General features: G+C 45.3%; 1 protein-coding gene across 5 annotated transcripts in view; it reads right to left on the bottom strand.

The window, feature by feature from the left end:
• Positions 1-16,954, bottom strand: part of HYCC1 (hyccin PI4KA lipid kinase complex subunit 1) — a 166,581-nt gene that overhangs the window by 47,866 nt on the left and 101,761 nt on the right. For all 5 annotated transcript variants that reach the window (XM_077491275.1, XM_077491276.1, XM_077491278.1 and 2 more), the window contains one exon: positions 4,300-4,395. In XM_077491275.1, the coding sequence (XP_077347401.1) occupies positions 4,300-4,395 (96 nt within the window). The remainder of the gene's footprint in view (positions 1-4,299; positions 4,396-16,954) is intronic.

Genomic DNA, 16,954 nt, shown 5'->3' on the forward strand with positions numbered 1-16,954 from the left:
AGGGGCATTGAATTGTATAACATGTGGTGAATTCTTTCTGAAAGTTTGATGTTCATCATGCGGTTAAGGATTTGTGGCCATGGTACCGTAGTGGAGCGCCAATTAAAAGCTATGGCCCAATGTATAGAGCTAAGGAATGTATGGGATTAGGATTGTGTTATTCTTTGGAATATCTTGTATAGGGAAGAATAGGAGACATATTTGGGGCGTAAGAGTAAACTTTCTACCGGATATTTTTTCTATAATTTTGCTGGCCCTATGCCAGATGTTTTTTTATGTGGGGACAATACCAAAAGATATGTAAAAGTGTTTCCTGAGAGGGGCAACCCCCGAAGCAGAGGGGAAAGTAAGGAGATAGAATGAGTTACGTTTGGCGGGGGTAAGGTACCATCTATATAGCAATTTGATGACTGATTCTCTGATCAAGGTTGTTTTGGTACATTTATGTAGCTTTGTAAGAACAGAAGTTCATTGCTCAAGAGTAAATGTGGTATTTAGATCAGATTCCCATTGTAGCATGGGGAGTGTTTTCTGGGGCATGTTGGTCTCGTTTAAGCACTTATAAATTCTGGAGATTAAACCCCTATCTCGAGGGAAGGAGATGCAAACTTGTTCAAATTGTGTATATGGGGGATGGAGTGTGAGTGAATGATATTTCTGATAGAATGGTCTTATATTTGTATAGTTTTCTAATTCAGAGGATGGGAAAATCATATTTTATTTGTAGACTAGTGAAGGGGAGAAATTATTGTGAGAGTGATTTTAGATGCGTTAGATTATGTAGCTTCCAATTCAATAGAAAGTTTTGATCATGAGCATTTTGGGGGGGGGGGGGGGGGGGAGCGAGGGTCGCCTAGAAAGGAAGCAAGGGGGGGAGTGTCCGAGGATAATTTGAATTTTGTGACCTGTCTATTCCATAGTTGAAGAGTGTGAGTGACAATAAGGTTTAAATGTCCTAGTTTTTGTGGTGGGATTAGATTCCTCAAAACAGAGCCAAGGGATATGGAGTGAAGGGGCATACCATTGGGCTAATTGGGTGAATCTGGCCGAAAGATAATAATGCCAAAAGGTTGGGGGTGCCAAGGTCTATTGATGTCTCTTTGTAGGGAATCTAGTGGGTTTTTCTTTTTTAGATAATGTAAGGGGAAGGGCTCTGAAAAAAAACAAAAAAGTTTTGGTAAAATCATCATTTTCACGGCAACTATTCAGCCTGAGAATGAGATCTGGTATGATGACCAAAGTTTAAGCAGATTTTTAATATTGTTAATTAATGAAGGGTAGTTTGCTTGGTATAGTGATTTATATAATGGTGCAATCTGGATACCTAGATATCTAAATGAGTCCGCACTCCAATTGAATGAGAATTTATCTTAAAGTGAAGATATTAAGGATGGGGGAATATTAATTGGTAAAGCCGAGGACTCAGACAAATTTACACAAAGACCTGTCAGGTCATGAAAGATGTCAAGGGTTTTAGTTAGATTGGGTAGGGAGATGAGAGGGTCCGTTATAAATAGAAGCACATCATCTGCATAAAGACTTAATTTATATTCTCTGGATCCCTTGGAGTATACTTTAATGTCTATGTGGTTTCTAATAGCGCAGGCTAGGGGTTCCATCGCAAGTGCGAAAAGTAGAGGGGAGAGGGGACAACCCTGTCTGGTACCTTTGGTCAGGGAGAAAAAGTCAGAGTTGTTGCCCGGGAGTTTAATACGCGTTTGTGGGTTATGATACAGAGCCTTAAAGCCATGTAAGAAGTCATTATTAATGCCATATTTGGGGAGTAGAATGTCAAGATATGACCAGGAAACGCTAACAAAAGCTTTGTGTATATCAAGGCTAAGTAGTAGTGTGGGTTTGGAATGTAGGTTGGAGTCTTGAATATTATTTGAGGTCAGTCGTATGTTACCAAATGACTAAACGTAAAAGCACCTAAACAAATGTAACTGATAACTCTACAAAAATGATTATGTAGGTTAAAAAATGAGCCATGCCAAGTCTTTTTATTATTTGTCCATTTCATGTTGGAAGAAATGTTCTGTCCCTACGATTTGCATGTTTAGGTGTGACTAAGCCTCTTTAGTACAACGCTGGTTCTGTGTTATAAGCACCTGTTTCCTGGTCTAACACCCGTGTATTTAAAATAAGTGCATCACCAAATATAAACCATGGGAAGAGGATCGGTGGTTAGTAACCACATGCAAATACAAAGCCCTTTATCAGAATAATAAAATACCCTTCAATAGACAGAAAATATGGGAAAGACATTAGCCCACTTATTTTTTTTAAAGAAAAATAAACAAAAGAAAAATATAGACATTGTTCTGTCTAATGTTAAACCACTTAAGCCCCGGACCATTTTCCAGCTAAAGGACCAAGCCCCTTTTTGCAATTCGGCACTGCGTCGCTTTAACTGACAATTGCGTGGTCATGCGACGTGGCTCCGAAAAATTGGCGTCCCTTTTTTCCCCACAAATAGAGCTTTCTTTTGGTGGTATTTGATCACCCCTGCGGTTTTAATTTTTTTGCGCTATAGACAAAAGAGCATCAATTTTGGGAAAAAAAAAAAAATTTTACATTTTGCTATTAAAATTTCCCCCAAAAATATATTAAAAAAACATTTTTTCCTCAGTTTAGGCAGATACATATTCTACAAAAAAAAAAAAAAAAAAAAAAAAATCGCAATAAGCGTTATTGGTCTGCGCAAAAGTTATAGCGTCTACAAAATAGGGGATAGTTTTATGGCATTTTTATTAATAGTTTTTTTTTACTAGTAATGGCGGCGATCAGCGATTTTTATTGTGACTGCGAGATTATGGCGGACACGGACAATTTTGGGACCATTGGCATTAATACAGCAATCAGTGCAATTAAAAATGCACTGATTACTGTAAAAATGTCACTGGCTGTGAAGGGGTTAACCACTAGGGGGCAGTGTAGGGGTTAAGAGTGTGTGTGTGTGTGTGTGTGTGTGTGTGTTTTTTTTTTTTTAACTGTAGGGGGCATGGCTTGGCGTCAGACATCACTGATAATCTTTCCCTATAACAGGGAACAGACGATCAGTGACAGTCTCAGTAGGAAGCATGAGGAGGGGTTTGTTGTTTACACTTACCTCTCCTCGTTCTTCAGCTCTGTGACCCGCTGATGTCCCACGATTGGAGCTCAGGACCGGGTTGCGAGTGTACCACCGGCGGTGCGCTCGCGACCCACGGCTGGGCACTTAAAGAGCAACGTACAGGTACGCGATTGTGCCCAGCCGTGCCATTCTGCCGATGTATATCGGCATGAGGCGGTCCTTAAGCAGTTAACCACCTCCCCCTGGCCTAAAATGAAGGCCAGACAGTGGCTCTTCCATTCGGACTGGACATCATATGATGTTCTTAAAAACAAGCCAATCAGCATCTCTGCTCATGGTAAAAAGCCTATGACGCAGGTTCTTTACCATGTGATCAGCTGTGTCCAATTACAGCGTAACTACGAAGTGCTGTTATCGGCATTCCTCTATTCACACTGACGTGAGTAGAGGAGCGCCAATAAGCCGGCTCTCCAGTGATTATCAGTGCCGCCCCAGCAGCGATGGCCGCCAGTGATGCCAATCAGTGACGCTCATAAAGGCTGCCCAACAATGCAGTCTCAGTGCCGCTTATTAGTGCTTCTCTATCAGTGCAGGAGAAAAATTACTTAGTGTTAAAATTTTCTAACAGAAACGAAGAAATTATATATATATATATATATATATATATATATATATATATATATATATATATATATATATATATATATATATATATATATACACACATACACACATATATACATACATACATACACACACACACACACTTTCTTTTCCATTTGTTTAGCATAAAAATGAAAAAAAAAAAAAAAACATTGCATGACCAGGCAATTGTCATTCAAATTGCGACAGCCGAAATTTAGCCTGGGCAGGAAGGGGGTGAAGGAATCTGGTATTGAAGTGGTTAAATATAGTTTTCAAAAGCATAGTTTGTCGACTACCTAGTGGGCCCCCAAACTGAATCGTATATGAAGGCCAATATTGTTAGGGTAAACAAAAAACAAAAAAACACAGAGGTCAACATTTTAGACTTCACTGGCCGGCTAATTCTGCGGGTGCTGAACTGGAACCTCAGCTGTCATAGATAACGCTTATGCAAGCTTTCTTGAGCTGCATAGGAAAAACACAACTGCTGTGAGCTATCCTTGCATCAGATGTAAATACGGAGAGCCGCTGTATACAAAATCACAGAGTCATTTCCATGGAAAGCAATACAAACTTACCTTGATGACATTTGACACAGGGATCGGAGGGAAAGCGATGGCATGAAGTGTAAGGCAGCATTATAACAAAGTAGAAGAAATGCCAGAACTTCAAATCTATCAAAAAATAAATAAATGAGAACATTTAACATATTCTTAAACGTTAAAGACCTTAAATGAGAAGAAACTGCACGATTTACAATGGTTGTGGTACTCTTTAAAGTTATATTATTCTCAAGCCTGCATATCTACAGGATCTGTTGACAAAATGGCTCAAAGTATATTTCCAATTTTGCACCCAAATTGGGATACACCCACTTCATATATATGTTACTTGTTTCCATTCACATTGCATCATAAAAAAATAAACACATTTCTGCTTACCTTTTCAGTTGCATAAACATTCTACCTAGCTTTTGCCTTCTATGCAAGGCAGCCCATAGATGACTCACTTGATTCCCCCACCACAGTCAGTGCGGGAATCCTTCCCGGCTGTGAAGCCTTGCCTGCCAGGAGGACACAATGATTACTGCTAGCAGCTATAACCGCCGGCAGTAATCACTTGTGAAAAATCCTACAGGCTGACTGTACCCAAGTTGATCAATAGATTGACTTGGGTGCAATCTGCCCATCAATACATGGATTGAATATCTCATCTGGTCCTTGCTGAACTGGCTGAATTTTGATTTATGTATGCATGGCTTAATGTCAAAACGAATCCTGTCCATCATGCTGGCAGATTTTAATTATCAGCTGTAGACTAAATCTGCACACTATGTCCTAACAAAAGGGGTAAAAATCAAGAGTTGGATGGTCATCACATGCCTGACGAAGGGGTCCTGCGAGGCCCTGAAACGCTGTACTTACTCTTGTGATTTGATCTTTCTGCAATAAAAACCTGTGGATGAAATTTGAGGATCCTTTTTGTGCTGGCGAACATGTGCATTTATCTGTGATATTCCAGTAACAAGCTTGTAGTTGCTGCAGCATCCGCTATCGGTGAGTCTTGTTCTCAGGAACGAGCGTGAGGGGAATAAAGACTGGATGGTCTATTGTCTGTTAATGTACCGTCCCTGCATCTCTCCCCTAATTGCCCAAGCTATTCTGAACAATTTCAAGCTGCCTATGGAAATTAATAAATCGTCATTAAAAGAAACTAGAAAAAGGGTAAGAAATGTTTCTGTAGGTATTCTGTGTAAGGGGACACAAGCATAGTGGGGTTCTCCAATTTGACTGCAAAAGTGGAAGTACATTTTGGTAGAAGCTGACTGTCCATTTCCTCTGCAATACCAGCAGCCCCTCAGGAGTCATGAAATTAAACCAGTACACGTGTGTGTGAAACAGAATGTTGCCTGCCGTCTGCGGTTATGGTGTATATGCTAATTTTTTTTTCGTCATTGCCTGGCTTGTCTGAAAAGGGACCCCTAAAAACAAACACTTCTTTCTTTTATACAGTGCATCTGGAAAGTATTCATATCGCTTCACTTTTTCCACATTTTGTTATGTTACAGCCTTATTCCAAAATGTATTAAATCTATTTTCCTCAAAATTCTACAAACATACAAACATTACCCCATAATGACAACATGAAAGAAGTTTGTTATCTTTACAAAATTTATAAAAAAAAAAAAAAAAAAGGCAAAAACAAAAAACGTACATAAAGTATTCACAGCCTTTGCTTAATACTTTGTTGAAGCACCTTTGGCACCGATTACAGCCTTAAGTCTTTTTGAGTATGCCACTACAAGTTTGGCACACCTATTTTTTGGCAGTTTCTCCCATTCCTTTTTGCAGGACCTCTGAAGCTCCATCAGGTTGGATGGGGAGCATCGGTGCACAGCCATTTTCAGATCTCTCCAGAGATGTTCAATCGGGTCTGAGGCCTGGCTAGGCCACTCAAAGACATTCACAGAGGTGTCCTATAGCCACTCCTTTGTTACCTTGGCTGTGTGCTAAGGGTCGTTGTCCTGTTGGTCCAGAGTTGCCCCAGTGTGAGGTCCAGAGCACTTTGGAGCAGGTTTTCATCAAGAATGTCTCATTACATTGCTGCATTCATCTTTCCCTTGATCCTGACTAGTCTCCCAGTTCCTGCTGCTGAAATACATCCTCCACAGCATGATGCTGCCACCACCATGCTTCACTATAGGGATGGTATTGGCCAGGTGATGAGTGGTGCCCGGTTTCCTCCAGACGTGACGTTCTCATTCAGGCCAAAGCCTTCAATCTGTTTCATCAGACCAGAGAATTTATTTCTTCATGGTCTGAGTGTCCTTCAAGTGTCCTTTGAAAAACTCCAGGCAGACTGTCATGTGCCTTTTCCCGAGTGGCTTACGCCTGGCCACTCTACCATACAGGCCTGACTGGTGGAGTGCTGCAGAGACGGTTCTTCTGGAACAGGTTCTCCTCTCTCCACAGAGAAACACTGTAGCTCTGTCAGGGTGACCATCGGGTTCTTAATCACCTCCCTGTCTAAGGCCCCTTCTCCCCCGATCGCTCAGTTTGCCCAGGTGGCCCGCTCTAGGAAGAGTCCTGGTGGTTCCAAGCCTCTTCCATTTATGGATGATGGAGGCCATTGTGCTCATGGCTGCTCAATGCTGCAGACATTTTTTCGTACACCCTTGCCCAGATCTGTGCCTTGATACAATCCTGTCTCTGAGGTCTACAGAAAATTCCTTGGACTCTGGGACCTTATATAGACATGCCTGTACCTTTCCAAATCATGTCCTCTCAACTGCATTTACCACAGGTGGACTCCTATCAAGTTGTAGAAACTTCAAGGACGATCAGAGGAAACAGGATGCACATGAGTGTCATGGCAAAGGCTGTGAATATTTATGTTAAATGCGATTGTTTTATTTTTTTATACATTTGCGAAGATTTTAAACAAACTTCTTTCAAGAGGAGTTTCCCTTAAGTAAAAAAAAAATTAAAAAAAGTCAGCAGCTACAAATACTGCAGCTGCTGACTTTTAATAATTGGACACTTACCTGTCCCAGGGTCCAGCAATGCGGGAGAACGAAGCCCCGCTCGTCCCCCCTCCTCTCGGCGGCGCCAGAATTGCAACTGTGGGCACCCGGCTTCACAGCCGGGGACACCCACTGCGCATATGCAAGCGGCGCAGCGAGCTGTGATTGGCCGCGCAGTCATTGGAGACCTGTCACGTATCCCAGATGACCGACAGGAGGGAGGGGGCGGAGCTGAGCCCTCCCTGCACCGAGGGGAAGTGATGTCACTAGCCCAGGCACTGAAGGAGGCAGACTACGTGGGACCCCCTAGCAACAGACATTTAGAGGAGAGTTACATTTTTTTTTTTTTTACAAATGTTTTTTCTGAATTTGAAGCATTTTTTTTGGTGTGTGGAACACCGCTTTCACGTTATGGGGTAATGTTTGTAGTATTTTGAGAAAAATAATGCATTTACTCAATTTTGGAATAAGGCTGTAACATAAGAAAATGTGAAACGATGTGAATACATTCCAGATGCACTGTAAAAATGTCTTAAGTAATCAAGGTTGCACATGAATAATAATTGGGGGGCTACCCAAACTACCAATCCAGTGCTAGCTTTTGTTTTCTAGTGTATGCTTTTGTCATTATGTAGTTGACCAACAAATGGCATACATTGGAAACATACAGGCCAACCACCTTTTCCAGAAAATGGCCAATGCCATTTTAAAGTGGTTGTAAACCCTTACAAACCACTTTGACCTACAGGTAAGCCTAGATTAAGGCTTACCTGTAGGTCCAAGAAATATCTCCTAAACTTATACGGTTTAGGAGATATTTGCCCGAAGACAGGCACTGCTGTCTACGGCACATGCGCCGTAGACAGCGGCGCGCAGGCGCACTGAGCGCAGCATTTCCAACAATGGAGCTGCCGCGCGTGTCGGCTCCCATGCGCATGCGCGGGAGTGACATCATCGCGGCTCCGCCGAATGACAGCGGCGGAGCTGCGAGACCCCACTGAAAAGATGGATGCGCCGGACTACAGGAGACAGCGGTGACATCGCTGGCTCCTGTGTCAGGTAAGTGACACATAATGGGCTACTATGCGATGCATAGTAGTCCATTATGCTTTGCCTTTGCAGGGAATGAAAGAGGAAGTAAACCCATCAGGGTTTACTTCCTCTTTAACCACTTTCAGACCGGACCATTTTGCTGGTAAATGACCAGAGGTCTTTTTACACTTTGGCACTGCGCTGCTTTAACTGGTAATTGCGCGGTCATGCAATGTTGTACCCAAACAAAATTTGCGTCCTTTTCTTTCCACAAATAGAGCTTTCTTTTGATGGTATTTGATTGCCTCTGCGATTTTTATTTTTTGCGATATAAACGTAAAAAGACCGCAAATTTTGAAAAAAAAATGATATTTTCTACTTTTTGTTATTAGAAAAATCCAATAAACTCAATTTTAGTCATACATTTAGGCCAAAATGTATTCAGCCACATGTCTTTGGTAAAAAAAAAGTCAATAATTGTATATTTATTGGTTTGCGCAAAAGTTGTCACATCTACAAACTAAGGTACGTTTTCTGGAATTTACGCAGCTTTTAGTTTACGACTGCCTATCTCATTTCTTGAGGTGCTAAAATGGCAGGGCAGTACAAAACCCCCCCAAATGACCCCATTTTGGAAAGTAGACCCCCTAAGGAAATTGATAAGAGGCATGTTGAGCCCATTGAATATTTTATTTTTTTGCCTCAAGCGATTGAATAATGACAAAAAAACTTTTTTTTTTTTTTTACACAAAGTTGTCACTAAATGATATATAGCTCACACATGCTATGGGCGTATGTGAAATGACACCCCAAAATAAATTCTGCTGCTTCTCCTGAGTACGGGGAGACTTTTTGGGAGCCTAGCCGCGTACGGGGCCCCGAAAACCAAGCACCGCCTTCAGGCTTTCTAAGGGCGTAAATTTTTGAGTTCACTTCTCACTACCTATTACAGTTTTGAAGGCCATAAAATGCCAAGATGGCACAAAACCCCCACAAATGACCCCATTTTAGAAAGTAGACACCCCAAGCTATTTGCTGAGAGGCATTTTGAGTCCATGGAATATTTTATATTTTGCCACAAGTTGCGGGAAAATTACAAACTTTTTTTTTTTTTTTTTTTCACAAAGTTGTCACTAAATGATATATTGCTCACGCATGCCATGGGCATATGTGAAATGACACCCCAAAATAAATTCTGCTGCTTCTCCTGAGTACGGGGATACCACATATGTGGGACTTTTTGGGAGCCTAGCCGCGTACGGGGCCCCGAAAACCAAGCACCGCCTTCAGGCTTTCTAAGGGCGTTACAGTTTTGAAGGCCATAAAATGCCAAGATGGCACAAACCCCCCCCCCAAATGACCCCATTTTGGAAAGTAGACACCCCTAAATTTAGGGGTACACTAGTGAGACTAGGTAATAAATGGCGGGTGCCCTGAAACTATAAAAAAAGAACTAACCAACCAGCGTCACCTGTAACAGTTATATGGTGATCACAGGTGAAAGGGTTAACTAGGGGGCAATCAGGGGGCTTTATGCGGTAGTATATGGGGGTCCCTGGCGCTATAAAAAGCTGCGGCGAACCTAAATACCTACCTGCCTAACTAGCGTCACCTGTGACACTAATACGGCGATCAGAAAAATGATCGCTTATTAGGCTGGGTTCACACTGGAGCGATGCGGAAACGCCGCGAATCCGCGGCGGGTTCCCGCATCGCATGCCTCCCGGCGGCAGTTCACACTGCCCTATGCGAACTGCTGGGAGTGTCAGTGAAATGTTACTGACACCCCCAGATCAGTTTGCATATCGCAGTGCGATCTGCAAACTCGGATCGCATGGTGTGAACACCCATGCGATCCGATTCTGCTGCGGGCCAAAAAAAGGGTCCCGTGCGAATTTGCGGCGGGTGCGGCGGGTGTGGCGGGTGCGGCGAATGGCTGAACTCGAATCGCACAGAGATCGGATGTGATTTGCACTGCAGTGCGGTGCGAATCACATTCGTTCTCATAAACCGCTGCAATGTGAACCCAGCCTTAGTGACACTGGCGACGGGGGGTGATCACGGGGTTAAACCTTTATTGGGGGGGTTAGGGGGGTACATTAGAACTAAAGGGGGCTAACTCTAACTGCCCTAACAGTTATTACAGTCACAAATGACACCAATGCAAAAAAAAAAAAAAAAAAAAAAAAATGACATTGGTGTCACTGTGACTGGGGGGCAGGGGTAATTGGGGGGGTGATCGGGGGGTAAAGGGGGGGTGTGAGTGTGCCTGGCATGTTCTACTGTGTGTGTAGAGTGTTGGTGCAACTCACCGATCCGCTCTCCTCCGTGTCGGAACGAAAAATACCGACACGGAGGAGAGAATACATCACTTCCTCTCCTGTGTTTACATTACAGGAGAGGAAGTGATGTCACGGGGGATTTCCATTCGTCGAGAGCGATCGCGAGGGGGTGGCCATGAATGAATGGCCGCCCCCTCATCCCGGATCGCTCTCGAAGGAATGCCGACCGCCGCAGGCACCGGGGGGGGGCCCGATCGGGCCCCCCACCCGCGGGCAGGCAGGGACTTATATATACGCCCATATGCCTGTCCGTGCCATTCTGCCGACGTATATCGTCGTGCGGCGGTCGGCAAGTGGTTAAATGGATATTCATTTTAATGTCACACTTGTAGGCCATTTAGGGCCCCTTGGAAGCATGGCTGAGAAACTAACACTTAGAGCAATAAGGCAGGACGTAGGGATTACTGACATGAAATCCACTGAACGTTTTTTTGCCAGCTATACAAAAAGTGAAAACCAAAAGGTCTCCGATGAGCAAGCACATCTCATAAAGCTCATTAACATTAAGAATCTCCTCTATAATAAGATGACCAAATTGTCCATGAGATTTTGCAAATCCCTGCATCCAATTACGGACTTTATTTATTTATTTTTTTAGGTCAAATCTTAGTCAAGGTGGGAAGGAAAACTGTAGAAGAAAAGTGTGGGATTAAATGAAGAGACACAAACACAGAAGCAGGAAACCCTTCACTGGTATTTGCGCTCGCTGGGACCCAAGCTTCTTTACAGATGATCCTTCAGAAGACTGCAACACCTTATAGTCATCACAAATTTCATCAGTACTTCTCTCTCAGAGGCATTACTGGTGGTGAAGGCATACAACTACTACAAGTATCAATAATATGTCTAAACGGGCCATAGGGAAACTGGCCATGTCCTGTACTGTGAAGGAGGAAGATGGGCATGTAGACCCCATTACTCTATTCCTGTTTGCCTCCATCCATGCTGTGTGTCCCTCTCCATTCCTCCCAGACCAATAACACCTCCCTCGTGTTCCAGCATGCCTCAGCTGTAAAGCAAACCGCATCAAGCCCTAAATATAAGCTCCAACTGGCAGTCCTCCATATAATACATGCCAAAAAAGCCATGGCACATAGCCAGCTTGTTTATTTTTCTTTAAAGTGGTTGTAAACCTCAGACATGAAATACAAATGTCTCAATTAAGAGCACCAAGTGTCATTTCTGTCTGCCGCTTCTTTCCTGCAATCAGCATGCATCACTTTTGACCTGTTTTCCCTAATCGTCTTTCAGGACAGCCACTATGAGAGATAGACTCCTCCTCTTCCTCTGGAAACACTGCGCCAGCCCATAAATTCTTACTTCCCCTGCCGGACCTCAGTTATTAGTGTTTCCTCCGGCGGGGAGACACTGTGCAAGGAACCAGGCCGATCAGCTGGGGAGGCTGTGGCCGTTTTTTCGTTAAAAGAACCCGGTTGAAAGAAGCAGGGGCTTCGTTTGGAGAAAGCTGGGTTCAAACCGTTCGAAACCAACGTCCGCGTGTCGGACGGGTCGAACGGTTTACTTACCTCACCAGGTACTGCCACCCCTTCCGAGTCGAGCGCGGCTTCAGGTCGTGGGGGACTCCTATCGCGTCTACAGGGACGCAGCTGGCAAGCCGTTCGGAAGATTTTCCTGTACATGGGTACAGTCCGCCCCTTTTTTTCTCTGAACCGAGCGGGCCGAACGACGGGCGACGTCGTATCCGGCGGAAACGAAGGCTTGACCTCGAAATACGATCGACTTCCGGTTCCGGGTCGTGGAGCTGATAGGAGGTCCGGGCACAAGCTGGAGATGGGTTCAGAACGTGCACAGGCAACGTGGAACTCTGTAGTAAGCAGCCACCTGCAGTCATGTCGGAAGCTGAGGCTCAAACGACAGACTCTATCTCCAGCATTCCTAAGGTAAGAGCGCCCTGGGGAGGGGTTCTCTCTATCTAGGATCCCCCCACCCCAATGTATGGTTCTATCATGGGTGGGGGGGCAGACCCCCTGGGTGGCCAGGGGGGGAAGGGAGGCTCAGATCCCTTCGTTTTAAAAAAAGGGTCTAGTGCACTCCCAGGGTTGTATCCCGAGCTTTTGATTGACTTTGTCTTTTTCTGTTTTTTTCTTTTTTCCTTTTTTTTTGAAAGCTACGGAAAAAACTAGGTCTACGCATACCTCTAAAAAGAAGTGTGCCTCCTGTAGGGACATTTTAGGGGAATCTTGGACCAAAGTGTTGTTCCCACGGGTCCATCTCCCCAGGATACAACCCCACCTCTAGCACAGAGTTCTGCTCCAGTCCAACCTGCTAGTACAGGGGGGACAGAGGTTGCAGGCCCTTCAGGGACAGGTAGGGAACTTCCAGATAGTTCCTCCTCCGATTCCCAGGAGGGCTCTGAGGGAGAGGACCAGGACGGGTCCAGGAAAGCCTCCAGATATAAGTTATCCCTTATGAGGTAGGGACCTCTTAAAGGCAATTTATGCAACCCTCAGTATCCAGACGGATAAAAGCCCCTAACCCTGCATGACCAAAGTGGCAGGATCGGGAAAACCCTTTTTATCTAGATCCCTCAAAAGAAGGTTCCCATTTTCAGAGGACCCGGCATGCCTTTGGAATAAAAGTCCCAAATTGGATGCCGCGTTCTCCCAGGTCTCCAGACACATTGGCGTTTGAAGACATGGGGGCCTTGGCAGATGTCATGGACAGAAGGTTTGACTCTCTGCTTAAAAAGACGTGGGACTCGGCTATCAGCAATTTAAAGCCTGAAATGGCAGTTACAGTTGTGGCTCGCAATTTAGAGCACTGGCTCTCACAGATCCAACAACATATTGAAACCATTCTGTCATCCTTCCCTACTATGCTGCGAGGGATCACTTACATAGCTGATGCCTCTGCTGAGTCCGTCCGCATGTCGGGCAGAACGGCGGCTCTAGCCAATTCGGCCAGAAGGGCCCTCTGGTTAAAAACATGGCCAGGGGATAATGCCTCCAAGATAAAGCTATGTGGGATACCCCTGACGGGGGACCTCCTGTTTGGCCCAGGGCTAGAGACGGTTCTAGACCTAGGCAGGGGCAGAGGAGGGGCGATTTTTCGCCCTCCTATCCAGCCCCGTAAAACCCAGTGACTTTCCAGCTACAGGGGGAGGAAGACTGGGGGCTTTTCTTCCACAGTGGGAGACAATATCCCCCAATCAATTTATTTTAGGGGTAGTAAGAAGGGGGTACCTCTTGGAATTCCTAAGACCACCCCCTCAAAGGCTCCTTGTCACGCATCTACCCAGGTGCATGGTAAAGGCCGAGGCCTTGCTAGAAGCTCTGAGGGAATTGGAGAATCAGGATGTTATTCTCAGGGTCCCAAAAGCAGAGGGAAGGGGGTTTTTTCTCACATCTTCATAGGGAAAAAACCCTTGGAAGTTCAGGTTGTTTCTGAACTTAAAGCCCCTGAACGCTTCAGTGACATACAAAAGATTCCGCATGGAATCGATCTTTTCAGTAAAGGCGCTTCTGCCCCACAACTGTTTCATGGTATCCCTGGACCTAAGGGACGCGTATTTACACATCCCTATAGCGGAAGCCTCGCAGAGGTTTCTACGCCTTGCCATAGATCTGGGCGGAGAAACAATACACTTTCAGTTTCAGGCCCTGCCATTCGGGCTATCCTCTGCACCCCGCATATTTACCAAAGTCCTGGCAGAAGCCATGGCCTTTCTTCGGCTCCAGGGGATATGTATAATTGCTTACCTGGATGACCTGCTTTTATTTGCAGCATCCCCAACACAGTTGGTCAGGGATCTCGATCTAACCAAAGGGGTCCTTACAGACCTGGGGTGGCTTCTGAACTTGGAAAAGTCCAGCCTGATCCCCTCACAACAGATCTCCTACCTAGGTTTCCTGTTGGACTCAACACTGTTGAGAGTTTTTTCTACCAAGAGAAAAGGTACAAAAACTGGACAGTGCGGTGGCCTCTCTTCAGAGCAACCAGCTGGTTTCCATAAGGGTTCTGATGTCAGTACGGGATCTCCTTACATCCACCCTTCCAGCAGTGCAGTGGGCAGGGCTACACTTTCGTCCCCTACAGACCTTCATTCTAGGGGTGTGGGACCACAGTCAGGAGGCCCTAGACACCTTAGTTCATATTCCACACCAGGTAAGGAGATCCCCCCCGGTGGTGGAGGAAAGTGACAAATCTGTCGCAAGGTCGTCTGTGGCTCATCCCGATTTCTCGGATAGTAACCACAGACGCAAGTGGAGAAGGTTGGGGGGCACATTTGGGTTCCCTTCTAGCCCAGGGCACCTGGGGGGACGGCGAGTTGACTCGATCGTCCAACTAGAAAGAATTAAGGGCAGTGGGACTAGCCCTCAAATTCTTTAAAAAAGAGCTCCGGGGTCACCACATTCAGGTGCGGTCGGACAACTCTTCCGTAGTGGCCTATTTGAACAAACAGGGTGGCACGAGAAGCGGAACCCTGTTGTCTTTAGCGACAGAGATCCTGTCCTGGGCCGAAACCTACCCCCTTTCGCTCTCAGCAGTTTTTCTGAGGGGAGAGAAAAACGTGGTAGCAGACTTTTCTCAGCCGAAAAAGGCGGAGGGAGGACGATTGGGTTCTCAACCAGGAGGTCTTCAATCTCATAATAAGGAGATGGGGGTCTCCGGAGGTGGACCTGTTCGCGTCCAGAAACAATGCAAAAACCCCCTGTTTTTTCTCCCTAAAAAGGGGAGAAGGAGCCTTAGGGGTGGACGTTTTGAGCCAGAATTGGCACTTCAGAACTTGCTATGCCTTCCCACCTCCAGCGTTGTTGCCAGCAGTTCTGAGAAAGTTTCAGATGGAAAGCACATCTCTGATTCTGGTGGCTCCACATTGGCCCAAGAGAGCATGGTTCTCAATGCTAAAGCAGTTGGCGGTAGAACCTCCCTTACTCTTGCCCCCTCATGGACGATCTTCTCTCTCAGGGGCCAGTCCTCTGCCCACAGGTACGCCAGTGGAAGTTAGCGGCCTGGCTACTGAGGAGGGTTTATTAAAATCTAAGGGATTTTCACAGAAACTAGTTTCTACCCTCCTGGACAGTAGAAAAAAGGAAACTCGCCAGATCTATGAAAAGGTCTGCTTACGTTTCAACAAGTGGTGCGCAGAGAACTCTTTCCCAGTACGGAGTTCCTCCGCAGTGTTGGAATTTTTACAATGTGGGGCAGATAAGGGCTTATCCATTAGTACCCTTAGGGGTCAAGTATCAGCCCTCAGTGTTTATTTAGAGGATCATTTGGCTGCCAACCCATGGGTAGTCAGGTCCTTTAGGGCCCTGTCCAGACAGAGACCGGTCCAGGGCCTGTCCTTTCCCAGATGGGATTGAGCTTTAGTTTTGCAGAGCTTAACTGGACCCCCCTTTGAGCCTTTAAAGGAGTGTCTTCTGAGAGAGCTTACTCTGAAGACAGTGTTTCTGGTAGCAGTGACAACTGCTAGGAGGGTCAGTGAGATGGAGGCCTTATCAGTCAGGGCTCCCTTTGGCGTTATTTTTCCGGATCGGATAGTTTTAAAGACCGATCCAGCCTTTTTGCCGAAGGTGGTATCCAGCTTTCATAGAAGCCAGGAAATTGTTTTGCCCTCTTTTTGTCCCAATCCCTCCGGTGAGAAGGAACTAAAATTCCATTATTGGATGTTAGGAGATGTATCCTACACTATCTGGAACTGACCAAGTCATTTAGAAGGTCAGATTCCTTATTTATTTTGTTTTCCGGGGCCAGGGAAGGTTGTAAGGCGTCCGGCGCACTATTGCTAGGTGGCTCAGAGTAGCCATCGAGCAGGCTTATTTAGTTCAGGGAAAGAAATCCCAGTGGGTATTAAAGCACACTCCACTAGAGCTATGGCAGCCTCCCAGGCAGAAAGAGCGGGAGCAACGCCAGAGCAGATTTGCAGAGCAGCAACATGGTCCAGCTATTCCACTTTTGTAAAGCACTACAGAGTGGATCTGGTGTCGGCAGGTGAGCAGACCTTTGGGCGAAAGGTTTTGCAAGCTGTAGTCCCACCCTAACTGTTAAGTGCTCGCTTATCCTCTCATAGTGGCTGTCCTGAAAGACGATTAGGGAAAATTAGAGTTACGCTTACCGGTAACGTCTTTTCCAGTAGTCTTTCAGGACAGCCCTAGTTCCCACCCGAAAATTGGGGGGTGTCTTACAAAAGACCAGAGCGCAGCAAGATAATGGTATTTGATAAATATGTTATTAATGTGTTCTTGTGTCTCCCCAGCTGGCCGGAGGTATTCTCGATATAAACTGAGGTCCGGCAGGGGAAGTAAGAATTTATGGGCTGGCGCAGTGTTTCCAGAGGAAGAGGAGGAGTCTATCTCTCATAGTGGCTGTCCT

Source organism: Lithobates pipiens, unplaced genomic scaffold (assembly GCF_037356315.1).
Source record: "Lithobates pipiens isolate NorthernLeopardFrog02 unplaced genomic scaffold, aLitPip1_a1.2 Scaffold_19, whole genome shotgun sequence".
Classification (NCBI taxonomy): domain Eukaryota; kingdom Metazoa; phylum Chordata; class Amphibia; order Anura; family Ranidae; genus Lithobates; species Lithobates pipiens.